The sequence below is a fragment of the Genypterus blacodes genome, unplaced genomic scaffold (assembly GCF_046128005.1).
Source record: "Genypterus blacodes isolate CSIRO-AG114 ecotype Tasmania unplaced genomic scaffold, CSIRO-AGI_Gbla_v1 ptg000021l_1, whole genome shotgun sequence".
In the NCBI taxonomy this organism is placed as follows: domain Eukaryota; kingdom Metazoa; phylum Chordata; class Actinopteri; order Ophidiiformes; family Ophidiidae; genus Genypterus; species Genypterus blacodes.
Window position 1 is genome coordinate 6,891,297 of NW_027466834.1, and position 26,506 is coordinate 6,917,802.

The 26,506-nt window shown below is 41.5% G+C and overlaps 7 protein-coding genes across 11 annotated transcripts; 3 read left to right on the forward strand and 4 right to left on the reverse strand.

Annotated features, from left to right (window-relative positions):
* The first annotated feature begins 469 nt into the window (after positions 1 to 469).
* Positions 470 to 3,001, forward strand: kti12 (KTI12 chromatin associated homolog). The gene is made up of 9 exons (XM_076142263.1): positions 470 to 701; positions 1,132 to 1,183; positions 1,270 to 1,322; positions 1,414 to 1,469; positions 1,558 to 1,637; positions 1,750 to 1,909; positions 1,999 to 2,061; positions 2,148 to 2,216; positions 2,788 to 3,001. Exons 1-9 carry the CDS (start codon positions 551 to 553, stop codon positions 2,929 to 2,931), a joined length of 828 nt encoding a protein of 275 aa, XP_075998378.1. The 5' UTR covers positions 470 to 550; the 3' UTR covers positions 2,932 to 3,001.
* Positions 3,002 to 3,697: 696 nt separating this feature from the next.
* On the reverse strand, positions 3,698 to 4,638 carry ch25hl1.1 (cholesterol 25-hydroxylase like 1, tandem duplicate 1). Its single transcript, XM_076142024.1, has one exon. The coding sequence runs from the start codon at positions 4,538 to 4,540 to the stop codon at positions 3,698 to 3,700; it is 843 nt and encodes a 280-aa protein (XP_075998139.1). The 5' UTR covers positions 4,541 to 4,638.
* Positions 4,639 to 4,782: 144 nt separating this feature from the next.
* On the reverse strand, positions 4,783 to 9,652 carry LOC142992155 (uncharacterized). Of its 4 annotated transcripts, XM_076142472.1 has the most exons (12): positions 9,471 to 9,652; positions 8,760 to 9,344; positions 8,075 to 8,134; positions 7,911 to 7,963; positions 7,669 to 7,813; positions 7,181 to 7,566; positions 6,832 to 7,060; positions 6,573 to 6,687; positions 6,038 to 6,155; positions 5,850 to 5,961; positions 5,459 to 5,571; positions 4,783 to 5,374 (listed from the first exon to the last, which is right to left on the reverse strand). In XM_076142472.1, the coding sequence occupies exons 2-12, from the start codon at positions 9,330 to 9,332 to the stop codon at positions 5,305 to 5,307; spliced, it is 1,974 nt and encodes a 657-aa protein (XP_075998587.1). In that variant the 5' UTR covers positions 9,333 to 9,344; positions 9,471 to 9,652; the 3' UTR covers positions 4,783 to 5,304. The 4 variants fall into 4 exon arrangements, 3 of the variants coding, with proteins under 3 accessions (XP_075998587.1, XP_075998588.1, XP_075998589.1); XR_012961019.1 differs by lacking the exons at positions 4,783 to 5,374; positions 6,038 to 6,155 and having other exon boundaries at positions 5,455 to 5,571; positions 6,800 to 7,060; XM_076142473.1 differs by lacking the exons at positions 4,783 to 5,374; positions 6,038 to 6,155 and having other exon boundaries at positions 5,455 to 5,571.
* A 1,005-nt stretch (positions 9,653 to 10,657) lies between these two features.
* ch25hl1.2 (cholesterol 25-hydroxylase like 1, tandem duplicate 2) lies at positions 10,658 to 11,194 on the forward strand. The gene has a single exon (XM_076142025.1). It carries the CDS (start codon positions 10,658 to 10,660, stop codon positions 11,192 to 11,194), a length of 537 nt encoding a protein of 178 aa, XP_075998140.1.
* A 2,135-nt stretch (positions 11,195 to 13,329) lies between these two features.
* Positions 13,330 to 17,083, forward strand: tspan3a (tetraspanin 3a). Its single transcript, XM_076141995.1, has 7 exons — positions 13,330 to 13,547; positions 14,340 to 14,531; positions 14,696 to 14,770; positions 14,958 to 15,059; positions 15,173 to 15,325; positions 15,431 to 15,514; positions 16,222 to 17,083. Exons 1-7 carry the CDS (start codon positions 13,476 to 13,478, stop codon positions 16,312 to 16,314), a joined length of 771 nt encoding a protein of 256 aa, XP_075998110.1. The 5' UTR covers positions 13,330 to 13,475; the 3' UTR covers positions 16,315 to 17,083.
* Positions 17,084 to 17,860: 777 nt separating this feature from the next.
* Positions 17,861 to 23,267, reverse strand: pstpip1a (proline-serine-threonine phosphatase interacting protein 1a). The gene is made up of 15 exons (XM_076141992.1): positions 23,142 to 23,267; positions 21,567 to 21,667; positions 21,403 to 21,477; positions 21,283 to 21,317; positions 21,098 to 21,204; positions 20,929 to 20,991; positions 20,350 to 20,454; positions 19,805 to 19,850; positions 19,434 to 19,513; positions 19,236 to 19,334; positions 19,035 to 19,131; positions 18,778 to 18,862; positions 18,586 to 18,662; positions 18,271 to 18,368; positions 17,861 to 18,179 (listed from the first exon to the last, which is right to left on the reverse strand). The coding sequence occupies exons 1-15, from the start codon at positions 23,169 to 23,171 to the stop codon at positions 18,048 to 18,050; spliced, it is 1,230 nt and encodes a 409-aa protein (XP_075998107.1). The 5' UTR covers positions 23,172 to 23,267; the 3' UTR covers positions 17,861 to 18,047.
* Positions 22,636 to 26,082, reverse strand: rcn2 (reticulocalbin 2). Of its 2 annotated transcripts, none has more exons than XM_076141993.1 (8): positions 26,018 to 26,082; positions 25,567 to 25,707; positions 25,363 to 25,465; positions 25,045 to 25,241; positions 24,851 to 24,964; positions 24,364 to 24,457; positions 24,140 to 24,279; positions 22,636 to 24,017 (listed from the first exon to the last, which is right to left on the reverse strand). In XM_076141993.1, exons 1-8 carry the CDS (start codon positions 26,036 to 26,038, stop codon positions 23,874 to 23,876), a joined length of 954 nt encoding a protein of 317 aa, XP_075998108.1. In that variant the 5' UTR covers positions 26,039 to 26,082; the 3' UTR covers positions 22,636 to 23,873. The 2 variants fall into 2 exon arrangements, with proteins under 2 accessions (XP_075998108.1, XP_075998109.1); XM_076141994.1 differs by having other exon boundaries at positions 25,810 to 26,069.
* Positions 26,083 to 26,506: the final 424 nt, after the last annotated feature.

The following is a 26,506-nucleotide window of genomic DNA, read 5'->3' on the forward strand; positions in this document are numbered from 1 at the left end:
ATTGTTATCACAGCTTTAATTAAGCTGTAGTGTACACAATTACGGTGTTTATTTTCTATAAATCAAATTATACTTATGTTGTTCTTGTGTACTTGTAATCACAATTTCACAGTTTCTTTTTTGTGCGTTTGTAGCGCCCCCCTTTGAGGTTTTACTATGGGTGCGTCGTTAAAAGCACAGCGGCAAGAATAGTAATTTAGATAGTCAGTGTGGATAATTATTACATAAATTACACAGAGCGACTAATCCGTCAATTGTATTGCAGAGGTATACACACACATCACTTCTACATGTTTATACTATAAATATTATTTCTGAGCAACAACAATTGTTTCGACTTCGCATCTTTTTTTAATCACTCCACCTTCAGCACAAGAATGAGCCAAAAGAAGGTTTACGAGGAGCCATGAAGGCAGCACAGCACAAACGCGTCAAGTTAACGTGGATACGAATCAATCCGGAACACGGCTTTCATATCCGGTTCAGACCCGGCAACATGTTCAGCTAACAACTTTCTCTTTAGGTTAAATCCAGTAAACATTGAGCAGCTATGCCTCTTATAGTGATGTGCGGATTCCCCTGTAGCGGTAAAACACGGAGGACGGAGGAGCTGAAAGTGTATTTTGAGGAGAACGGAGGTCGAAAGGTTCATGTTGTGGGAGATGGAGTCATGGGTGTTGAGAGAAACACTGTGTACGCAGGCAAGTGGAGCCAGTGTCTGTCTGACCAATAGACGCAAGCATTTATCCTTTATTCCTCTTTTAAATAGCATGGAAAAATAAAACAAATAGGTCTTAGTCTCCTCAGTATACATGTGTTCCTACTTGGGGTTTTAGTGATGAATGTGTAAGTGATGTCATGCAGTAAACAAAGTAACAACCGAGCTGACATCCAAACTAACAGATTTACAACAAGGATGTCTCATGTTTCCTAGAATAAAGTCTGTTTATATCGACTAGAGACTAGGACAAACAAGAACCAATGTTACTTGTATTTTACAAGTAGAACAATTGATATCCAACGACTCCAGATGACTAAGATGGTTTCCACTGTTCTTTATTCAGCATGATTTCATGTTCTTGCCATATGAACTACTGCTGCTGTCATTGATCCCTGTTGCACATATCTCAGATTCCCAAAAGGAGAAAAATGTCAGAGGAGCGCTGAAAGCTGCAGTAGAGAGGTGAGTGGTGCAGATTCATTCTAGAATTTCAACCCTCACTGATATTTGGCCACATCCGCTTTAATACTTCTTCATTTGTCTTTCAGGAAAGTCAACAAGGATGATATTGTAATTTTGGACTCATTAAATTACATTAAAGGTAAGATGATCTTTAAGACAGCAGGATTTTTCTGTATCAAGGCATTGTGATTTGTTTACACTCCTAACTTTGATGTTGAAATACCTTACAGGCTACCGATATGAGCTGTACTGTCTCATCAAACACACACAGACACCACACTGCCTTGTAAGTATACTACAGCGATTAATTCTGAACTTGTAACTACAGTAACAGTAGCAATCACTAGAAAACACAATTCTTTTTGTTCATAAAGGTGTACTGTTTGACGTCAGGTGAGGAGAGCACAGTATGGAATTCCAGCAGAGATGTCACAGAGAAGTACACCCAGGACATGTAAGTGTCAAAGAGAGGAAGTCTGTCACAAGATTGTCTGCACCTTTGACCTTTGAATGGGGTTTAAAATGCTTTTGTTTTGGGAATTCACCTGGTGTCCTGTGTTTTCCAGCCTCGACGCCTTAGTGTTGAGGTTTGAAGCGCCAGACTCTAGAAATCGATGGGACAGTCCGCTGTTTACCATCCTGAAAGAAGACACGCTACCGCTTGAAGCAATCTCTGACGCAATATTCAAACGGAAAGCGCCGGCACCCAACCAGTCTACGCAGAGTGTAAGAGAGTTTGGACACAGAGTGAACGTGTACGTCAAACATCCTGGCTTGTTTTTAAGTTGTTGGTTTTTTCTCATTGTCCTTTGCAGCAACCGTTGTCATCAACAAACTTCCTGTACGAGCTGGACAAGATCACGCAAGATGTGTTAATGGTTTGTCCTCATCTTCCCTGAGTCTTTCCTGAATTTCTCTTTTTGTTTTCCCTTTTGAATTCTAACTTAAATTATTTTTTCTCAAGGCGATCTTTAATGCACAGAAGACAAGTGTTCCCGGGGATCTCATACCAGTACCAGGAACGTCAGAAAAGATATCCTTTAGATATTCCATCAATGTCCCTCTTTATGTATGTATTTATTATGTCTGTGTCTGTCTGTTTATGTCTGGCTATATCCCAAGCCTAACTAATGTAGCATTCCCAGGCCGGAGTGAGGTAAGGCAGAGCGTAAAGTCCGAATCCGTTCAGCTTCAAAGGATTTAAATTGGAGGCACAGCAACAGATGGACCATTAAAGGCCTGTGACAAGAATCACAATTACTATTGGACTCAGAAGCCTAGACTTTGATTTACCCCCTTTGAACACTTCTGCCCCCGGCCAAACTAACTTAACCATTCATTACATTACACACAGGTGCTTCATTTAGATTTACTTCCAGTGCTTTGCGGCGGCTTCATCATATTGCTCTGACGCTTGATAGGTGACGCCGTGACCTTCAGATACTTTTGGTCTCCCGTCCAGCCGACCTTTCGTTTGTGGACATTTGGACTTGTGGTAGTGTGACTAGCACAGGTGGACCCACTAACATCAACTGCATTTTGTTAAGGTTATATCGATGAAGGTCCAAACCCAATTTCCGACGCCCCTTAACTCTTTATCGAACATCCAGCTGACCAGGAGCGTCAACATGGCAGAGTTACGGAAGTTGCGGCGACAGTTCATCAGCTACACCAAGATGCACCCGACGGAGAACACGGGACAAATCTCCAACATGTTTGTGCAATATTTAAACAAAAGTCTTCACTGATGTTTTAAAGCACTTATTACATTGTTTTATATTTGCTGCCATACATTTATTAAAATAATCATGGAATGTTGCTGTGCTTCTTGTCGTGATTAGAGTGATTCCTTATTAGTTTAGCAAAGAAAGAAAGAGTAAAGTGGGTTATCTTTGGGAGCAGTGTCATATTACTGCTTACGATACATATATTTGCTTTTGAATAACTTATTTAAATCCAAACTAAGTCTGAGTCCTGCAGGTTAACTTTAATTGCCCTTGTGTTGAACTCTAAAGTGACCGGCCAGACGAACAATACTCAGTTTGCATGAAAGCTTCTTGTTCCTCTGTGGAATTTGCCAAGTCATGTTCCAATGTTCTTCCAAAGATTTAGTTTTACGTAAGCAGATTGGGAGAGAAGTGAGAACGGGAAGTTAACAGATTTTTTTTGTTGGAACGTGAGTCAGAGTTCCCTGCTTAGCTTGCAAATAGGATTCATAAGGATTAGATTTGCTGCAGTGCAATATGAAATTATTTAAAGTAAATCAATAAATGTTCTGTAAAACTCTTGGGGAAGAAAAGGACATTTATAAACAAATAGAAAATACATTTTAATTCTGTTTCAAGCATACAATAGCCAGTTTATGCCTCCTGAGATATGAAATCTGCTTTACAAAAAAAAAGGAAGTAAAGTTTGAGACAGAAACATTTCATAGAAAAGGAAATGGTGAAAATAAAAACACACTGCAAAAGCAAAGAAATAACACTAAACAAGCCATATTTACAACTTTGACATTCATTTCTTCTTGTATACTCTGATAGTCTTTTCCAGAGGGACGGCAGTGCCAAAGATTCTGTCCCAGTGGCTGAAGAAAGGGGCGTAGTTGCTGCTTGGCCTCTGGTGGTGCATGTCGTGAGCGGGCGCACCCCCCAGCAGGCCAAACGGCACCACGTGGTTGAGGGTCCACGGCAGATCGTAGCCTATGTGATCCTCCACGGACATCCAGATACTGAATACCGTCACGCACCACGTTGTCATGGGGTGACACTTTAAAAGCAAAGGGTCCTGGTTGCTCCATAATCCCACTGTCATCAGTTCTGGGATGCTGAGTTGTTCGGTGGACCAAGAGAAAGGTGCCATGTATTCGTGGTGTATGGCGTGGATCCACCGGTACAGCTGGGGTTGTTTGTGGTGTATGAAATGCCAGATATAATACTGCGTGTCAAAGAGGAGAAGTACAGCCAGTCCGTCGATGAAGACCTCACAGACGGTGGGAGCCTCCTGCGGCATTGTGGGTGCGGGAAGGATGAACATGCTGATCATAACAGCTGGAAGCACAAAGAACAGGTGGTTCCACACAGCTCCCATGAAGCTCTTCAACATCATTTTCAGAGTTGGACGCCTATCCGGTTGGATCTTGTACCGATGGAATAAAGGTGCCCTCTCCCCCAACAGGTCGAGTGCAGTAAAAGGAAGGCTGAAGACGAAATAGCTGGAGAAGGCGAGCAGGACCAGGAAAAAGGGAGACGAGACAAGAGGACGGTAGTGAAGGAGCAAATAGTCCCAGAGAGGCTGCAGGAGTCGGTCGGAGGTCCTGGAGGACAGAAGCTGCACGGGCAGATCACTGATGTTCATCATGTCTGCGCTGTAACGTGCAGAGCTGCTGCGAGGTGCACAATCACAACACACTTCTCCCTTTATATAGAGTGGGTCAACACGAGGTGCTCCAACAGGACGGGGCCAGCGAGTGAAAAGATTAAACTAAAGATTAACAACAAACGTTCGACAAACACAACAACCTGAGACTCCATCAAGCAACATAGCTAACACTTCAGTCTGCTATCCAAAGAGTTACAAAGAAAATACACTACTACAACTAATCACTGATTTAATCCAGTTTATTTCACTTTGATGCAATGCAGTTCAGCACATTTTAAGGACACTTATTTGATATTTCTGTCTGTTTTCATGATGCATTCTTCAAGCTGTGCACAATTTTAAAAAGTCAGAAAACAACTGAATATAATACATTCATCCACAGTCCATTGATTACATAACACAGTGCTTGTCCATTCATTACAGTTTTTCATTCTAAGAGGATTAAATGAAATGTCTGGATTACGCCAAAGAATGCTTGATCACTTGTATTGGCAGGGTTTGCTGTTGCTTACCTTTAATTACAGTAATGTGATCTGATCAAATGCCTTTCCTCATTGCTGTACCTCATCATATATAATGAACTGTCAGTCAATCAGACTAAGAGAGGGAGGCCAATAATCATAACAAGATTTATCGGAAGAATGTAAACGATTTCACTGAAAGACTGCAAAAATAAAAATCACTGTGGATTTAAATGATTTCTTACTGCCAATGACTGCAATAACGCTCTTCTTTTACACCGACTACTTCTTGTCACCGGCTGCCTTCCGTGAAATCGTCTTGTTCGTGTTGGCATATTTTTGCCGATCGTTCCTGCGAGAGAAAGGGAGAAACGCTTAGAATAATAATGAATAAAATGCTCTTCCAATGTTAATAGTAGTTCTAAATATGTCTTACCGGTTCATTTTGACTTTGCTCCTGCAGCCCAGTCCTCCCTCCCAGTGACTGGTGTGGGCTCCTCTTGTCATCATGCTTCCACAGCTGATGCAGGGCTTCCCGTTGTTGTACGGCTGCCACAACAAACATAGGTACTAGATTAGGGAAAATGTTCACATTCCCTTAAAGTCTACTAACCACCGTGATGATGTGTGTTTACTGAGAAGCGACGGATTACGATGGAGGATGCAGTGAGACAGTGAGAGTTCACAGATTCATTTAAACCAGCACGTTTTCCTTTTTTTGTCAAGGTGCTACGCTAGTGATATCTGTTCTCTTTACCGGAGTGATCACATGAATCAGAACGACCCTGGATACGTGTGAGTGTGACAACGTTGTGTCTTTCATTCACCTGCTCTTTGGCACAGTAGCCACAGATCATCCTGCTGGCCAGTTCCATGGGGTGATCCTGGTCCTCGTCATGGCACACGTCACAGGCGTAAGCCCGGCCACAGCAGGGAAACCTGAGGCCACAGACATTTGTCACTTAGCTGACATCGTTTCCAAACGAACTGACTTTTTCACAGCGAGGGGAGTTACCTTAGCCAGCGATGGCTCTGTTTGTAATGTTTGCACGTTCCCTTTTCTGGCAGTGGTTTCCCCTTTTGCACAGCAGGATCTCTTATAGTCTTATAATTAGGTGAACAAGCACTCGTACCTGCACAGCAAATTCACAATCCGTCAAAGCTTTTCAGCATTCTGTCCCAACATCAGTTTTCATTCCTTCAGATGAGAACCACAGTGTTTACTGCAAGATGAGCCGAGAACTGCCAAAGGATGTGGCTTTGTGAGGGAATGAGCACCATGTATGAATATACATGATGAACCATGTTGTTATTACGGGTAGAGCGGCATGATTGTGCCCAAAACATCATACTGAATATTTGGCTTGGCCCCAATTCTTTCCGGATGGAGGTATGGTGGCCTTTTACCGTGAGGAGGCATTGGCCAAGGAGACATTTTGACACACGACTCAGTATCTATCTGTATCATGTTGTTTCATTTTGTAGGTATGAGCGAAAACAACAACTTCCATGAGTTCGACCTTCTCTGATTCTGGCAGAAGCAGTCTCACCTGTTTTATTAGCACGTGGCTGAATATACTGGAATCTTGTGCTGTCAGCCAGGAAGCTGAGTTTGCTGTGGCAGTGATCGCAATTGAACTCCTTTGTTTGGCCGTAGGGAAGGTTCTGAAAAAGAAATGAAAGATAAGATAAGATGTAAGTTTATTATCCCGGGGGGGAAATTACTGCAGACTTAAGATGCGTTCTATCATTTCATGGAGTCTGTGATATTTTTTACCCGGATATGACAGATAATGAGCGCTTCATCACCTCCACAGGGACGTCCTGGGAGCAGCTGAGGCAGCCCACGACGAGTTCACAGTCCTGAAGCACGAGGTCGACGGGAGCGGCGTTGTGGAGGTCAAGGTATCCCAGGACGTCGCTGTAATGGTGCAGCATGCAGGGACGAAACCCAGCACTGATGCTCGCGCTGCACTTTTCACACTGAGCGGAGCAGAGCGTCTTACCGGTCAGCGTCAGGTCTGCCGTCACCTTACACCTGCACATAACACAGTCAAACTGAATTCATTCATTAAAAGCAAAACCGAAAGGAATCAACAAAGACAGAGCTGGCCCTGTATGGGCGGATGAAGGTAAGAATCTAGGAGACACTTCTTACCTGTTGCACTGAAGGCAAACTGTGATCTGTTGGGCCACTACAGTAGCTGTGTTCTCCCCCAGCCTGAGTCCCAGCAGCTTCACCTCTGTGCCTCTGCGGGGGTCACTGATCTTAATGTTCTCCACCAAGTGACTGGCTGCTGCTGCTTCCTCCTCCTCCTCCTCCTCCTCCTGCTCCCCTTCCTGATCGCTACCTTGACCCTCCTGCTGCACTACATGCCCTCCTTCCTCCACTGTCCCCTCAGTTGCTTCGTTTCCTTCATCATCATCGGCAGCAGCGGGGTCACATGACTCACTGCTCCCCGCTTTCCCCCCGGCTGTTGTCTGGAGCTTCTGGTACGGGATAAACTGCAATCCGGCTTTTTCTAAATCCACTTCTTTTTTCAACTGTGGAAACATTAACGATAGAAAAAATATACGTCTCTATGAATGTGGTGGAAACAACCATGTTTATAAGCGTGTTCTCTTTCAGGCAGGCTGCAGTCTCACCTCTCTGGCTCCTTCAGTGAACAGTTTCTCCATACTGCGATCTAACCAACGGAGAAAAGGCCGGAAAAGCAGCTCCACCTTTCCACACAGCTGATTGGTTGCGTGTTTTGCCTCGAGCCATTTTAACGAGGCTTCTTGCACATACCTATGTATTGAGAAATGATTCAAAATGACCGCTACCACTGTCAATGACTCAGATAAGGTTTACATTCAAACTAGATGACAAAATGCATTTTTCTTACCTTGCCATTAGTGGTGGTAAATCCTGGTCTAATGGTATATCCAATGTGAATATCTGAGGGGAAAAAAAGGTCAAAGGTTTATAAGGAAGCTGTTAGCTCTTTAACTGTTTTATAATCAGTGTATTGCAAGTGCTTTCAGTGTATCAGGAAGCTGTGGTCTTTACCTCTTGGGGGTAGTTGTCAGGGAAGCTTATCATGACATCAATATCTTTCAAATCAAAAGGCTGTGAGGTAGAAAGCAAACAGTCAGCACACATCTGTGTGTGTGTGTGTGTGTGTGTGTGTGTGTGTGTCACAGAGAATTCAGTGATTCTGTCGCTGTAAATATGTTACAAGTGGTCAAAGTCTTGGATCGCTAAATTGTCCTGTTTTGATTTGTTGTTTGTATGGTGTTGCGCAGTAAATTTGATTTGTTGCAATTGCATTATCAGAACTCTGAGCTTCAGTTATCTTCAAAATATCTAAATGACCAATCATCCTTTATGATATAATAATATCAATAATGAAGTATTAGAATACCAGCTGTTGCAAAGTATTACGATTATTGTTAATGATACAGGTTAGGGTTAAGTTAGGTCCCCTGTTGTCTTGTCTGCAGCTTATATAATCCTGATTTTAATACTGATATTACTACAATATAATTAATTGTCAATCGTGATTACAAAGTGCCTATAAAAAGAAAATTCACCCTAAAACAGAATTTACATTTCACTACAGGTGCTCTCTCTCTCTCTCTCTCTGCTGTTTTCCCAAACGGGCAAGGAAATCAAATGAATTCAATTTAGGGTGAATTTCCCCTCACAGATTTCTCTGAGCTTTATGTATCAGACTTTTACATGATATCTTTACCCAGTCTGGATCAGTGGCCTCTACAGTCGCTCTGTAATAAGTCACTAGGCCGTCACTTCTCTCCTGAACAATCAGCTGATCTTTGGGGAAACGCTTTTTCATCTGCCTGATCTCAGTGTCCCGGAGCTGCTTGGTGACATCCTCTGTCAGGTCACACAGTTTGACCTCTTGGAGGTTGAGGGGGTGAGGGACAGGAGGGGGCCTCCTCTGCGCTGGTTGTGTGTAAGTCCTAGGTGCAGGCTTGTCATCAAACTGGGTGAACTGAGGTGGATGCCAGAAGCGACACCTGTCTTCCATGGAGCAAAAACCTGAGAGGAAGTAGCGACATGGGCGACGGGCAGACCTGGGTTTGGTGTTTGGGCCTCTGAGGTCCACGTCACATCCTGGACCCACTAGGTGTGATGGTGTGATCTCAGGCAGGGTGGGTCTCCCATTGGCTTTGTTGGCATTATCCCTTACATGCTGAAACCTGCACCTTTCCCCAAAATTACAGTGTCTCCCTTGAGAGAAGAACCGGCATAGCTGACGAGTATGTGGGACTGATTCTGTCACAGCTGGTTCCTCCTCCTCCATCTTTTTAAACACCTGAACGAGTAAATACAGTTACTCTTATTATTTACGTTACGGCAGTCACAAAGAGCTGTATTTCCAAATTGTATCACTTGTATCAATTGTATCGATTAGTGAGTGTGTCGTTGAGTGGTAACATACCTCAGTTACAAACAAGTCCGTAGACAAATTTATTCCGAGGAGTTATGCGACCGTGACTGGTCAAAAGCACAAACTCTCTGGACACAATACTGATGAAGTGAACCTATAAACTTGGTTTACTGCTTTCGACTGACAAAAGCTAAAAACAACAAAATGGAGTAAAGGTTTGTCGCGCAGTTGTGTCATTCAATGCGCCGCAAACGGTGAATCCAGCAGGGGAACGATATGATCCGTTCTGTTGGATTACAGAAAGCTATAGCCATAAGAAATACATGTGCAAATGTAACAGTCAGTTTGGTGACCAGATTCGTGAGTGTCCCCTTGTAGCATACTGGGGGAAAGTTTGCTTTGTCGCCCCCTATGGTTCAGGATGACACATGTGTTTTCTACTCTTTCTTTAAGCTTTATTTTATTGTATTCTAGATTAGCATTTATATTGATTGCCTATTATCCATACATTGCCACGAAGTTAGTTGTACATTATTAATTAAGACATCAAAGAATAAAATGTCGGGAAGGGTAAAATCTGAAGAGATTATTTAGTTATTATTATTATTATTATTGAGTTACTAAAAAACTCTAATGCAGTCCATAATAATGACTGTAAAAAATCCTACATACATTTTCATCTTCAATTTTTATCTCCAGCGAGATTAGATTCAGTCTAGGGAGTATGTTTTAGGACAGATAAGTGCTGCATGCTCATCTTCATGCCAAATGCTTTCTTCAATAAAAAATATTCAACAAAAAAGACAGCGAAATCTCATTTCTTTCCAAAATAATCGATAATCAGGAATTTTTATTTTCCACATTGATTCAGTTGACTCAACTGAGTGTCACTGACTCAACTGTTTCCAATGATTTACATCAGGGGTGCAAGATTGTGGCAGAATATTAAAAGCACCTCTCAGTATAATGTAATCCATTTATTTAATTGTACATTAGATTGTACAGATGTACATACTGCAATTGAATTGCTAACTCACCATAGTGAACAATAGTGTATGAAGTGTCCACCTTAAGTTACCCCAAGCATATGAATTATTTGTTGCATGCAGGTGTCAGTTGATGCCATATAGTGAGGAGCACTTGTGCAGACACACTCTTAAAGTCTTTCCCTTTGTAGCTGGAACATTTGCATTTTCAAGACATACTGAAGATATTCAACTTTTGTTTTTGACAACAATATGGATTTTGCAGATATCATTACAGATATTTGGAGAGGGTGCTTAGGAAACGACTCTGTGCTGCAGCCTCTGTGGGACTCCCTGAGGCTCAACCATACAGATTATTTGAGATCTCCACTCTTCCCGGTCGTTCTGACCGTGTCTTCCTACTTTATCCTTTGCCTTCCTTTCCTTATCTGTGACGTCATGGGGGACAGATGGCCGTGGGTCCAGCAGTTCAAAATCCAACCAAGCCGTCGCCCAACAGCCTCTATGTTACTGCACTGTGCAGGTGTCACCCTGTACAACCATGTCTTCCTTGTGCTCCCAGCATCAGTGGCCCAGTGGGCATGGAGGCCTCCAGTGGACTTACCACACCGTGCTCCATCCTTGCTGGAGATGATTGCAGGAGTAACAGGGAACATGCTGCTCTTTGATTTCCAGTACTATATCTGGCACCTGCTCCATCACAAGATCGGCTTGCTGTACGTCACGTTTCATGCCATCCATCATAATTACTCATCTCCCTTTGCTTTGGCCACTCAGTGTACTGGATGATTCAGAGTGGCAGATGCAGTAGCATATGCATGAGCAGCACATTTTGATGCTTGATAAGTGGTGCCGGGGCAAACGGATGGGTGGGACAGGTAGCTGATCAAGACTAAACAGACCAAAGATGAAGAAGTGTGGATGATTATGATCTACAAAATGTCCGAAAATTGTATGCGCGCTGTCATGTAAAATGTTTGCTTCAATAAAAACAAATAGTAATAAAAAGCTTGTATTAATACCACAAACAATTAAAAACAAAAAACACCCATAAATAATGCCCAGTGGCCGTCAGGTGTGTTGAATGTGTGTACTAACCCTGCAGGCGGATACACACACATACACACACACACACACACACACACACACACACACACACACACAAAGGCATCACCCCCTTGTGATCGCTGACTTGTGTATATTCTCTGTAAATACTGTTTGATTGGTCATGTGTAACAGAATGGCCCTACTAGTGCTTCTACCTTGTGTGTGTTACCTTACAGGCATTAACCTGACGGGGCGACTCAGAGTGAAGTCACATTGACTTTTCCTTTAGGAGCTTGTTCATCATTGAATGTTTGACAGAAAGCCACGTGTGAAAATGCTGCAAATTTGTCCAAAGGACAAAGCAAGCAGAAACCCAACCGTCACGACAACATGGCATATTTCTAGTTCTACTGAGTTCATTGTGGCATATAGATGAGATCAGTACGGCTGTATTACGGTACATTATACTGGAATACCCTGTTACTGCTACTTATTCTCTTCTCCTCATACTCTGATTAAGGAACAAATCACAGAGAATTCAGTTATTCTGTCCCTGTAAATATGTTGCTGCTTTCTCTTTCCAGGACTGGACTAGGAAGTACGTATGGGATGATGGAACCAAAGTGGACTTCTTCAGATGGCAGCCAGACAACGACGGCTATAAGGAGGAGTGTGTGGAGATGAACTGGAAGAGTAAGTGGAAGATTCAAAGCATGAAAACCATCAGATGGAACATTTGGAGTAAACAGCATTTTAAGGAAAGTATCTCTAAATGTGGCTGTTTTCTTTGCTAAATTTCTTTTTACACTTGTACTTTTCACTCAGTGAAGAATTCTTTCCCTTTTCTTTCTAATTCATTTCTTTACCCTCTGGAATTTCTTCTAACATTTTCCTTTGAGAAATTACTGTTTTAACAATGCAGCTGATAAGTGTCTGTGTTGCTTGTGGTGACGCTGTGTGACATGGAAACAGTTTCCATTCAAAGATGATGCTAAATGTTTCATTGTTGAAAATAATAATAATAGAAAATATAAGCCTTATCAACAATAATAATAATAATAACCAATAATAATTATTCATGAACGTTATTTTATCAATCATAAACATATATAGGTTAATAATCCAGTAAATAAATAGGTCAATAAGGTGAAAGAAAGGGTGAAGAAAGTAAATATAAAAGTTATAATAGGCCAGGCTTAAAATATGTATAAATTAGTTACAGTACATGTAGGGGTCCCTGTTCTGTTTGTCTCTTGTCCAAGGGGTCCTTGGGCTGAAAAGGGTTGAATTTTGCAGACTCATCTGCCCTAGATGAGTCTGTATCTGAGTGTGTCTGGTTGCGCAGCTTTGAATGTGATCCTGAACTCCAGACATGGCCTAAATTACAGTCTTCCTGCCATAAATAATACATCGTTTGAACCACTTTCACCGCTCTTTACCAGTCCCACGTCTCAATGATTTGATTTCAGTTCATTAGTCAGTTCATTACGTTTCACTTCAACATTTGAACGGTCGACACATTCTAGAGTGCTGTCAGTGTAGAACAAAACTATGTGTATGAATCACATCAAAGTAAGTGCACATTAGTATTAACTTTGGTAACCTGTACCTTAGAATTACATACATTACTTGACAAATTAAAGTTTATTTTCTGGGATCAGTTTGCGTGTTATATTTCATGTTATCTGAACGGGGATCTCGGATAAGTAGGTCACCTTTACTGAGACTCCATAACTATTATTTATGCATGGATGGCCTGCATTTGATTCAGCAGGTCGAGGCTGATTACATTACGCAGTGGCGCCTATAGGCCGCTAGGGGTCAGCAAAAGCCCCCATTCACCACGCATTCCTCCAGGCGTTTTGTTGTTGGTGGGGCGCTGCGCCACGAGTAACAAATCCAGTCCGACGGGGAGTCTCAGTCCGGGGGGTCAAGTTTGGTGCAGGCTGCGCTGGAACCGGCGGCGACATGCTAGCCTAGAAACTCTCGCACATTTCCAACACGTAATTGGTATTCACTCCCCATGTCAACGATGGGGCAGTGCGGTATTACGTCCTCAAAGACCGTACTGGCCTTTCTGAATCTGATATTTTGGGTAAGTCTAACCGTTTCTCCTTGACTTGAACGTGCGTCACACCGCTATGTCTGCACAGCTAGCTAGCCTAGCAGCAGATGTTTATTTTTGTCATAGGAGGGATTAGGATAGAGAAACCCGCACGAGTGGTAGTGCTTTATTGAATAGTTGTTATTTTAAAGGTTGAATGATTAGAAATGACAAATGTCTGCATTATAAATGCCTGCTTTGTAATGAGAACACCCGTCATAATGTCGCATTTTACCTGCCCTGAGAATGTGGTTACCGAGATTAGCTGGAAACTGGATACGTATGGAAAAACATCGAGACGTATCCTCGGGATTCTGCATTGAATCCGTCAAATTAAACCTGAATTCGATGACGTTGTGCATTCTGGAACATAATATACATAACATACATAACATATGTTTAATTTAACTCTATACTTGTGTCTGTATGATGCAATAGCCTTGAACTCACACTGATAAGGCTTCACCGGGAAGTCAGCATACTTTCCGACGGGACAAAGGTGTTCATTACAGGGCTGAAATCAGATAAGAGTGGAGACATTTTGCTCGATAACTAGTAACTTACCAACATTACCTGGTTGCATTCCATATTTGTGTACCTCGGTATGTTTTGGTCACTTGAATGGAACACAGAGCTATTGTTTAACTTATGAGTTACACCTGAGGCTGTCCTGCTCAGTGCTTATGTGTACTGTGAGGAATGTGTGTTACTGTTCAGTGGCAGATGAACAGACATTAACCCACACATTTGGTTGAATCAGGTGTGTATCTTGTCTCCACACAGGCTGCCGCTGGCATCTTCTACTACGTCGGAGCCTATGTCTTCATCACATATGATGACTATGACCACTTCTTTGAAGACATATATACTCTTATTCCTGCCGTCATCATCCTCGCTGTGGGGACCCTGCTGTTCAATATTGGGCTCATTGGATGCTGTGCCATAGTGAGAGAGAGCTACTGTGGCCTCATCACGGTCAGTATACACGTTTACATGGATGTATATGCTGGTTTAGTTATAATACTATACAGAAACATCGAAGGGTCCAAAGAAATTTTCATATAGGCTTTGATTGAGGTTTGATATTAAAACAGTGCAAAGAGAAGAAAATGTGTAGAAATTTCTTTGTCGTCCCACAGTTTGTCATCTTTCTGCTGCTGGTCTTCATGATGGAAGTGGCTGTGGTGGCTCTTGGATATGTTTACAGAGCAAAGGTGAGAATGTGTGCTAGGCGTTGGAATTTCATGGCTTTGTTCGACTTCAATTTTGCAATCCAGCATCAGATAACATCCACACCGTGCAGGGCAGCAACAGCCTTTCCACCAGGATGCTCTTATTGTAATTATTTATACTATTGGATGAGATGAGAGAGGTATGACACTGTTTCCTGACTTTTGCCAGGTTGAAGATGACGTCAATAGCAGCATCAACAAAGTGTTTGACGAGTATAACGGCACCAACAGCAACGCTCAGAGCCGTGCCATCGACTACGTCCAGAAACAGGTGAGAACAAACCAAACCATGACTTCTTGGCAACACACATACATGTGAGCATACATGCTTTCCCTGTGCGGTAGATTGTCTTCTGACGAGGCGAGATGTTTTCTTTTTCACAGCTTCAGTGTTGTGGGATCCACAATTACTCAGACTGGCAGCACACACACTGGTATGAAGAGTCCAAAAACAATAGTGCACCCATCAGCTGTTGCAAAGCTAACATAGGAGTCTGCACAGGGTCCCTCACCCATCCCCAAGATCTCTACCAAGAAGTAAAAGCTTCTACATTTGTCAAGTTCTCCGACTAAACTGTGCTTATTTTTGAAACTGACTCAGAGTTTTGTATGAATATTAACTGTGTGTGTGTCTGTGCGTAGGGTTGTGAAGCACTGGTTGTGAAGAAGTTAAAGGAGATCATGATGTATGCCATCTGCACCGCGCTGATGTTTGCTACCATACAGGTATTACACTTCTATCCTCATCCATTCATTTGAGTCACTAACACATTTCTCTGCTTCACTGAAGGCCCACAGGACAAGGCAATCACAGATAGTACTCTTTCTTTCTAAAAATGTCCCTTCATTTGCTCTCTATGGACAGAAACACAACAGTATATCAGAACAGTTGCAGTCGGCCTCCGTGACAGGCGGTGTCATCCCTTTATTTCACTTCTCAGGGCGTTCACGTTCACTTGTGTCAATCCGTTTCAGTCCTTTGATTTGACTAAAGGCAGCCATCTGTGCTGGGTGTGAGCAGAGGCTTTGTCCCCTTCCGTGTTTGAGGCCCTTTGTCTCTCTGATTTCCTAACCACTATTTTGTCATTTGGGCCTCTTTTTCTTTTTCTTTTTTTCCTTTGCAATATTTGTTCTAATTTTCCCCGGTCGTTGCGCCACACGTTCTTCCCTGCGATGTGCTGACGTAGGAGTTTGTGACACTGCATTGCCAGCAAATGTTGGAAGGAAACGTCCTCAGCGGCGAACTATGAAGAGACACTGGCCATATTTTAAAGCATTTCCTGAATGAAAATTCTTGAACACGCCGTACAAATATGTCCCCCGTTTACACACCTGAGAATGCAATCAAACCTGTGGGTGTTTTGTCTGCTCTAATACTGTCTCAAGTCACAATGCAGATAGTAAGTTGCTTTCTCTCTCTCTCTCTCTCTTAGCTGCTGGGGATGCTGTGTGCGTTCGTGGTGCTGTGTCGCAGAAGCAGGGATCTCCCCTACGAGCCTCTGATCACAGGGGGCACCAATGCGTAGAGGCGGATCCCCTTCTCACCAGAACACACACACACATACTGTCAGAAACTACATTTATTCTTCGTTAAGGGCATGAGAATTGATCTCCACACTAAACTTGCACACTAACAGTTCTATATTTGAAGTATCGATTGCCCTAAACCTCGAGTGGTCTATGAGAATAGCTAGAATCATGCATTCTGTTTTACTGTTTTGTTTTCCGCCGGCAGCAATGAGGTTACAACACCTCGTGTACTGTGTGGAATAAAGTGCAGGCGGGGTCGTTTCCATCATACGTCAGGTTGCACTATGATACGGCTTTGAAGTATTTTATAAATATTTAAATTTCTCGTGTGCTTGAATGACAGAAGTCCTCTTTGTCCTTTGTCTTTGTTTCAGCCTGTACTACCGCTACACTACCTGTTACTACTAAAACTGCTACCTAGCTTTGTTTAGAATCCTACTTTTTCAGAGTGTCTTGCAGTATTCTGTAAAGGAAATAGTACAGTTGAGAATGTAGGTCCAGTCAGTGACTCAGTGAGCAGGAGGTTTTGTGTTCCCAGTAGCTATCTTGGCTTTGTTTATCATAGCTTCCTGGTTAGGATCAAACCTTAAAACACTCTTTGGCATGTGGGATTTTTCAAGTTGTCGTGCATCCTGAACCCCCACGCATTTGTCTCGTATTGTTTTGTTTTTTTTGTTTTAATCTACTGCTGTCGGTTTAAGAGTTTGATTTGCTGATATGTAGCAGCAACACTTCAGAATGTAAATAAACCCTGAGGGAAATCTGCTTGTTTTGTCTTTTTGTGTGTTATCATTCTTCACAGTTTTACCGATAGATAGAAAAGATTTCTGCATTTGGTTACGATCTGTTATTGTTCTTCCCTCAGACAAAGCCACATATGCCATGGCTGTCACTGGAAAAGCATGTCAGCTCGGTCGCTATAAGGAAAGGTCAAAGTTCAGTTGTTTCCCATGAAGGCGTGTAAGGGGTTCGCACAGGGAGCTGGATGGTATAGAAACATTTCATTTTCTGAGTAGCCTTTGTGGAATTTCATACACATTCAAAGCGAGGATAAAGGAAACTGGTGTGGTGATTTGGTAGACCTCCCCCCCACCTTTAGAGTAACAAGACACTGCTGAAGTAATCGGACTGCTCAGCCACATGGGTGCATGGATGAATTCACACTGCGGTGTTGTTGCTGTACGATCTTCTCACCGTGTTTGCAAATAACCTACGTCAGACTAAATGGCTCGTACAGAGAGAATGAGAGGCCCTACTTCCTTTCAACCGTATATTTGAACACTGAGAGAACAGTCTACCAAGAGATAGAGAAATACATTTTTATATATCTGCGTGTGTTTCTATAAAGGAGAGAGGACAACAAGCAAGAATGTGAAAATGAGAGAGCGACGAGAAAATTAGAAAATGGGTAAGCCAGGGAGTCAAGAAATGTCAAGAAAATGAGAAAGAATGAGAGGAAAAAGAAAGGGAGACCTATCATTCACCATGTGTGACAGATTAGTAAAGTTCCCCACCTATTCTCATCATGATGACACAGCAGCAGTCAGGGCCAAACTTTATTCTCATTCAGCCATGTAAAAAAATATAACTCAAATCAGTCAGCAACACGTAATGCTGAATAAACACTAAATTAAAATGAAATTAAAGGGTGTTAACAGGTTATTATTATATATTATTATACAAGGAAATACATTAGTCATACAATCCCACGTATGACTATCAGACAAAGTCATTCTTTAGCAAGATAAGAGCCTGGAACCAATCCAGTTAGGCCGTTCCTCTTCACAGTCCACCAGCCGTCTGTGCCTTGTTCCACGACAACCACAACATCCCCGAGAGATATCGAGAGCTCATCCTCTCCCTGAAACAAACATACACACACTCCAGTCAAGACGTTTTATAAATGTGTTGAATGAAAAGTACGAATGTGAGAGCAGAACAAAGAACCCAACCTGAGCCTCATATTCATACATAGCTTTGTACTCCTCACTGCACTGCTGGGGACCAGAGAATCCAGGAATGGAGGCGTAAACTCCATCAGCTGTTTCCACTGTGGGATTTGACATCAACATACATAAACACACATACACACAAAGAGAGGGAGAGGGAGAGACAGGGGATTTCTTGAGTTTGTCTGCCATCCTGTGGTGGTGTAAGGAATAAACTGACAGAACAGAGGCTGTCACATTTTATGCTGCAAGAACCCAATGGTTTTAACAATATAACTCAAAGATGCAAATGTTTCTTGAGAGAGTTTTGTAACGTACCCCTGGGTTCTACAGCTGAGTCATTGAGGCTTATTTTGGATCCACATGAAGTGCTTCCCTGCAGGAGATTTGAAAACCTAGAAATCGAGAACAGCCATTTCAAGATGATACATTTCTACTTGTAATCATAATAATAATAGTCAAAGTAATTCATTATTAAGCACAAGAGTTTTTCCATTGTGTGATTCTGACCTTTTCATGACTCCCACAAATCCAGCACCTCCATTACTCTCAGCAGGAGCGTCCCCCTCATAGTAACTCTGATACTGAATTGAAGCTGTAAAAGGACAATTTGAACTTAGAATCAATCTTGCGTCATGAAGCTCTGTTACACACAGCTCTTGTGCAACATTGTGTTTTTAAGCAGCAGCTAAAAGATAATATTGAATATGTTCCAGCTGGGAACATATTCAAATCTAAACCAGGAAGGCTACAGAGTAAGCGCCTACCTGTGGGAGTCCTGCCGGTGCGTTTCATCTCTATGAAGCCGTTGTTGTCTGTGATGATGTCACACTTTTCCAGAACTTTCCTCACACCCTCATAACACTGAAAGGGCAGTTTGCACAGGCTTGAGCATGAGATATATTCAGACCATTATTGAAATCTATCTCATATTTGATAACTTGATTTGTAAGAACAGCTGGACCCACCTCGTCATCGTTTACACACTGCGCTGACAAATGGTTACAATGCACCCACAATGCATTTCTTATTACATCGAGCCGGTCCTCCTCCTGTTGCTGAAATATCTGCAAATTACACCCAGTGTGTTGAAAGTTTCAGCCATGATATGCATCACTTCCTGGACAGATACATATTAAAATACAGTAGCTATGGCCTCACTTTACCTCACATGTGTTGATGTGTGTGGACTCCCACTCTTGACGAACGTTTTCTAGCTGCTCAATGTTTGATCTATACTGTTTATCTAAAGAAAAATAGAGAGATACCACTCAGTAAAATCAAGATCTTCAATAGCACGGATTAAGAATTGGAGGCGTTTGTTCTGCCTTTTTACAGGAAGCCAGTCAACAAACCATTTCTCACTTTAAACGCATGAGCTCACTCAAGTCAACATGCTATCTTTGGCATCCTCAAAAGATGTGACCACCATCCACACATAGTGTTTCGGTTGTCTTTGGTTAACCAACAGTGTACATATATTCACAACATATATCCATAACACAAGCATTTATCTTAACTGTTTATTTATCCTTACCAGCCTCTACTGCAGCTTCTCTGCACTGTCTGGATTTGTTGTGCAACTGAGAAAGAAAAGACATTACAAAATTACACATTGCTTCTGTAGCTGTAAGACTGTACTTTACAGAGGAAACACAGTTTGTACATGTAAAATTGGTACATAATTACTCATAATCATAATCATAATCACTCTGTTTAAGAGGCTGCAATAACAAAATTCAGAACAGGGCAAAGAGAATTATGTTTCACCACCTCTGTTAGTCTCATGGAGGAACTATGTTTTGTTTGAGAAACCTGATTCCCAGCACAAGTAAAACAAATTATGTAAAACAAACACAAATGTTATAACAATGTACAATGAGGTGCCAGCAGCCTCTAAAATACTCTTAACATGAATATGACTATTTCTGAAAGTCAGAGAGTAAAACAGATGATGTGGGTGGTTAAAAACATAACTGAGCACAGAGGACGACACATCTACTGAATAGTAATGAATTAAAAGAGCAATCAAATCACCCGTGCACAGGAGCTTAAAGGGGGCAGGTTTTACAGTGCTCATACCTTCTCAGTTTGTTTAGGAGTGGCCGTGGCAGAACTGCTCATCTTCTCTGCAGCTTGCTCTGTCTCATCGGCCTCCCTGCAGCGCTGCTCATAGCATCTTTTCGACTGCGGACATCAGAAACCATGTGAAAGTGGTGAATGGATGCGTATTAACCCTCAGCGAGAGACCATTTACAGGAAGAGGGGCAGAGAGAGAGAGAGAGAGAGAGAAAGAGAGAGAGAGAGAGAGAGAGAGAGAGAGAGAGAGAGAGAGAGAGAGAGAGAGAGAGAGAGACAGCTTATGCATAACGGAGAGAGTTTTTGTGCAGAGCAAGCACAAGCAGAAGGATTGAAATACAATAAAACTTCCTCTGTTCGATGACCTTGCAAGTGTACTCACAGTATATAAGGTTATGAAGCCACCTTCCTCTTGCACAATAAGCAAGGTTCTCTATTTTTTCCAGGAATTAAGTAGATCATGCGCTGTGCTTATTGAGGCGTATTAAAGCTATACTAAATGTTATCATGACCTCTTGCTACATTTAAGCAACACTCAATACAAACTACAATAAAAACTCACTGATGATGTAGATTACTTACATCTATTGTTTTCTTATAGAGGGAGACCTTTGTCTTCTGGATCTTCTCCATGATGCCTTCAAACTGAGGAAAAGGGGAAATAAAACGATGTTAGAGGAAGAAATGGAGGCGCAGCTGTTCTTACATTTCCCCTGTATGCAATTTTAAAAAGGAAACTTGAAATGTTTACTTTTTTCCGCTGTTCCTTCTGTCTCTCTCTGAACTGCTCCATTCTCTTCACCTCCTCCTTCAGTTGTCCAGAGAGAGCAATGTGCATGTTTCCAATGCTCTCCAATTCTGAGTAGCACCGACATATATAATCAAAAACATATACTTAACCGGTAAGGGTAAATGCTTCTTGAATTAAGTCCTTACCTGTTTTCATCTCATCAAAGGAAGTTCTCAAGGTGCTGCAAGAATAAGCACAGGACATTGTGGAAGGTGGTAGTAGCAAAGAATGAGTATCAATGCTCAAATTCAAGAACACACGCCTACCAGATCTCATACACACCCCCAGTCTTGCGAGCGATTGTGATCAAATCCTTTCCATATTTCTCCTCTGCCGATGCCCTGCGTGGAGCAAATCAACCAAACAACTGAGCCACGTGATAACGAGGACAGCCAGTTTATTATGCATTACCACAAATGTCTGCACCAACCTCATTTTCAAGAGCTCCTCCATGTCTTTGCATGTCCGTCGACCATCATTTAGTCTTTGAACTATGGCCTCATATCCAATATTGCTGGTGAAGTCAACTCCCTATAGAAACATGCAGTACGTTTATCAGATGGCATGCTAGTAATGGCAGCAATAGAGGAAAAAAGTAAACAATATAAATATTTGCACATCCTTCACTGTACTGTAATTGTCATACCAATTCCCTGTACTGTATGCCTACTTATTGATGTTAGTGATGCAGAAAATACGCAAAGGATTATATTCTGTGGATCTGTAGGCACTACATGGCATTTTCAACTGTGCTTAGTGGAACATTCTGCTCTGATGTCTGTGCATTTCTTTCCATGTTGTGGTCTCTTGTCTCAAATCGAAAGCTACACGTCACTGTCTGTCACCAGTTGATAAAAAGTCACACCTATACATCTAGATGTGAGACACAATGATATCCTACCCAAGAGCAGCATTGTAAAAAGTACAAAGTTGCCCAAAACTTGAATTTGTGATTGTGTAATCTGCGATGTTCATTTGAAACCTGCTCATGTGATGAGTATGCAGAGTCCCATAAAACAAAATCACTTACTGAGACAAAACACTTCAGATAAGATGAAGCTACGTGATATTCAAACATATTCTGAATTCATTTCTGGTTAGATTCATTCTCTGATATAGAAGGATTCTTACATCAGTTGAACACTGATGTTTAGGAAGTTAAGTTCAGTAAAATTGAAGTTAGGACAAAGGAACAATCATTACTTTGTTTTCCTTCTTATCAGAGACAAAGGCTATTGTTCCTCCCAGTCTCATCACAAAGATTTCTTAACACAAGAAGAAAATGATTTTTAACGAGTTTTATCCTAAGCAGAGTGCATGCTGGGATGTACGCCTGTTATGTTTGTTCAGACGTGTCATCTGTCGACTTCAGTAAACATTAGTAGGAATCCTGTCATTCAGATCACAAACCTCAACCTAAACTTAAAATGTTCACGTTCATACAGAGGCCAGAATATTGGCCCTGATGATTTCCTGTGAGACAGACATACTAAATAATGCAACATTTATTCATTTGGATTTATTTACATGAACGATATCAAAGAGCTCAACACAATGCGTGTTCATCACAATGATCGAGTTATTCTCACTGCACCCGTCCCATGCAAATCAACCCACAAGCTGCCTACTGTCTGCGTCCCAGTCAAGACAAGGCAAACATGAAAATGACACAAAGACGTTGACAGGAAACACTCAGCAGTGACATGGAGGAGACGGTTTAAAACCACAGTACAATCTGTGCTGAAAGTTACTTTGGGGTTTTGTTGCTTTCACACTTTTAAAAAATGTCGTTGTATGGACATTACAAACTTTATTTAATCAATGTTGCAGAGATAAAACACAGTACTTCACATTTATATCATTGTACTAGTGAAGTTTCGAAGTAAACAGTAGAGAACAGATGATAAGAACATATATCCACTCAGGCAGGATCGATATGTAACTGATATTTTGTAAGTACATAACAGAACATCATCACTAAAAACTCTACAAAACTGTAACTCACCCAAAATGAATCTTTAAACTGTAACCCCATCCTTGCTGCTGGTACGAATAGTCCGATATTTCTCTATTCAGCCCAACAGCTTAACTGGCTGTTGGTTTTGTTGCAAGTGAAACTTAATGACACATCCAGGAAACCAGCTCTTAAAACCCTCAACTCATTTGACTTAAATGAGGAAGAGGTTCAACACGCTACCACATACCACAAACATACTCATGGTCATGTCAGCTAAAAGAAAACCGCTATGTAACTGCAATTGATCATCAAAGTCTATCCTCTTTCACACTCCATTATAGAGAAACACAACTACGGATATACGTTGCTATGAAAAACTATATACTCTCAGTGTAAGAGAATGATCTCCGATTTTCCCTCTCTTCAAAATATGTGCATATGTGTGGGGTGTGTTATAACACATGCAAAGTTTGTGACAGTTTGTGTGTGTGTGTTATTGACGTGTTGAATCGACTCATTTCTCAGGCCGTGGGTTGTGATATAATTTACTTTGATGAGTTAAATTACACTTCCTTTCTCAAAGCCTGAAATGAATTAAGGGTTCATTGCAGAGCACAAATTCCCTTATAGTTTAAGGCCCTTCAGCAGCAAAAGGGAAGTGACAATGTGACACCCGGGGACGAGTATTAATGAAGGATAAAGCAAATTCCAGGGACAAGAAGTAAACGAAGAATGTTAAATTACAATACAGGAAATACTCTACACATAAACAAATGAAAGTTATAATTCATCGTGTGACACATGCAGCTGTCTACCATAGTCTGTTATTTCGCTGTTCATGAACATTTCTTGATTTTTCAAGACCTCAGCCAGAGAGATCCGGCCATCAAAATCACCGTCCATTTCCTGGATCAGATGATGAGCCTGTTGATGACATTTGTGCAGAACATAAGTATGGTACCACGTCATTGCAGAATGAAATATGAAATAGATTGCCTACTAAAGCTATTGTTAATTTTGTTATTGTTAGAACAGCTGTGTCGTACCTCTTCTCTTGCTGATCCGTAGCTATTCGGTGCGACCCAGCGGAGCTGCTCCTCTCGATTCAACTTGCCGTCACTATCTTGATCGTAGAGCTCTTGGAACCGAATTGTTTCTTCTACCTCCCACTGCGATGGAGCTTCCTCTGGTAAAGAATAAAAAGTGTAAGCAAGACACAGGGTTACCGATGCTCGACTTAACAGACTTAAAATAATCTCTATGGTCCTACCATCATCACGAACATCTCCAATGAATTCACTTAGACTGATGAATCCATCTTGATCCATGTCATATTCACTCAACACATCTTCAATAGCAAAATCCTATAACAAAGAAAGAACAGTTTGTTACACACAGGCATTATGGGGGTTGCTAGGGTGATTCCATTCAAGATGTCATTAACAATTGTGACATGCTAGGGTGGTGATGTCATTAACAACTGTGACATGCTAGGGTGATGATGTCATTAACAACTGTGACACGCTGTTGTGGCTCAAATTACAGTAGTGGGAGACCACTACTGTAATTTGTTATCGCAAATGAAAAATAAAATATACATATAAATGAAATGAAAAGCACCCTATGCAAATGTTTCTGGCAAGTTTGGAGGTGTTTGGAGAATGGTGCTTGTTGTATTGATGTGTAGTACATACATACACACGCACACACACACACTAGTACAAGACTATTACATAATTTTGCTAAACTTGTCTTACAGCCATGTGGTCCACTTCTGACGGGTGGGTGAAGGCAAGAAACTCTGTGACATTTAGGCCCAGGGTGCCGTCCACATCAGCAAAATCAAAGCGTCTCTTCTCTTTCAGGTGGAGCTAATGGAGATACAAGTCAATTTTAAGTTATAAACTGTTTTGCTTTGATTTGTTGGAAGGGACAATAGAAATATTCTCACATGTCTGAGAGACTCTTGCTCCGGATCTCCTGCAATAGTGCTGTCATCAAAACTAATGAGCTTATCGTGAGCCACCGTGTTGTGCTCCTCCCAAGTTATGACGCCGTCTTTGTCTAAGTCAAACTCGGAGAATCTCTCCTCTGTATCTTCCAAAGCATATTTTCTGTAGACGTGCTGAATCCATAGAATGATCTCCTCTGTCAAGAGAATAAGAGAGCAGACTGAGTATGACGATATGCTTTTACACAAATTCAACTGTTATTGTTTCCTCTCCATGTACAGGCTTCACATAGGGATACTACAGAGGCGTGAGCATACCTTCTGATAGCAGATTGTCAGAATTTATGTCAATCTTCTTTACAATTTGCATCATCTTTTCCTTCTGCTCCGCTGGGCTGAGTTTCTTTATCTCATCTGTGTTCTAAAAACACAATGACAGAAGGGATAGGAGTCAGGGCTCATGTGTAAACAGCAGGAATTTGGCAGTAGAGTGCAAGAAAAAAGGCCAAGACTTTTGCGAACCTCATCACCCAGTAGAACATTCAGATCATGTTCAGGGTTGTGCTGTTGATCTACATAATGATCTTCATGTAAATGATTATGAGCGCTTTGCACAAACCAAAACTGCAGCACTAACAGGGTCATCAACACTGAGGATGCCATCTGTGGAGAATCAAGTGTGACAAAACAAGCAAAGATTCACAATGAGACCCATATTGCATGTAAACCCTAATACAGGTAAAACCACAAGCACATACAGCATACCTGGTAAAGTGTAAAGTGCAAAGTACCACGTAGAAATGCTGTAAATAATCCCTGGGTGTGTGTGAAAGAGAGATGAAGCGGACAAAGCTATGACGTTAACTTTAGTAATACACAGAAACAGATCCAGTGGAAGCAAACACAAACGATAAAAAAAAACCTATAAAGTGCTAATATTACGATTTCTGTAAATGACGCATATTTCTTATACCGTAAAAACTTTTCCGCACATCGTTTACCACAGTGACTTCATGTACAATAGACAGACACTTTTCCTGTCACAAACTTCAAAATAAAATCGTCTGCATGCTCTGTATGTAACCAAGCCTATTATAGATGGATATATTATTCGATTTAAGAATTATTTACTGAAACGCCAATTAACATGGCTGTTGGTTGCAGATTTAGTTTTGTATTTTATCTTTACAAAAGGTCGTGTTCAACTTAACTGCCACTGCACAGTCTACACGGATTGTCTCTAGAAGAGAATATACCGCCTTTTCAGCTATTTAATGTGTTATTTTTCTTTGCTGATCTAGACATAATTGTTTCTTGTTATTTTGTTTGAATAAAAATAAACACCCATGGTCAATATACATAAAATATATGTGCATTTTGTATTTTAGCTCGACATTCGACCTCATATTGACTATCACCGACTCCTTATGTTGGGCCACAAACGCTTTTATTTTGAAGGTAA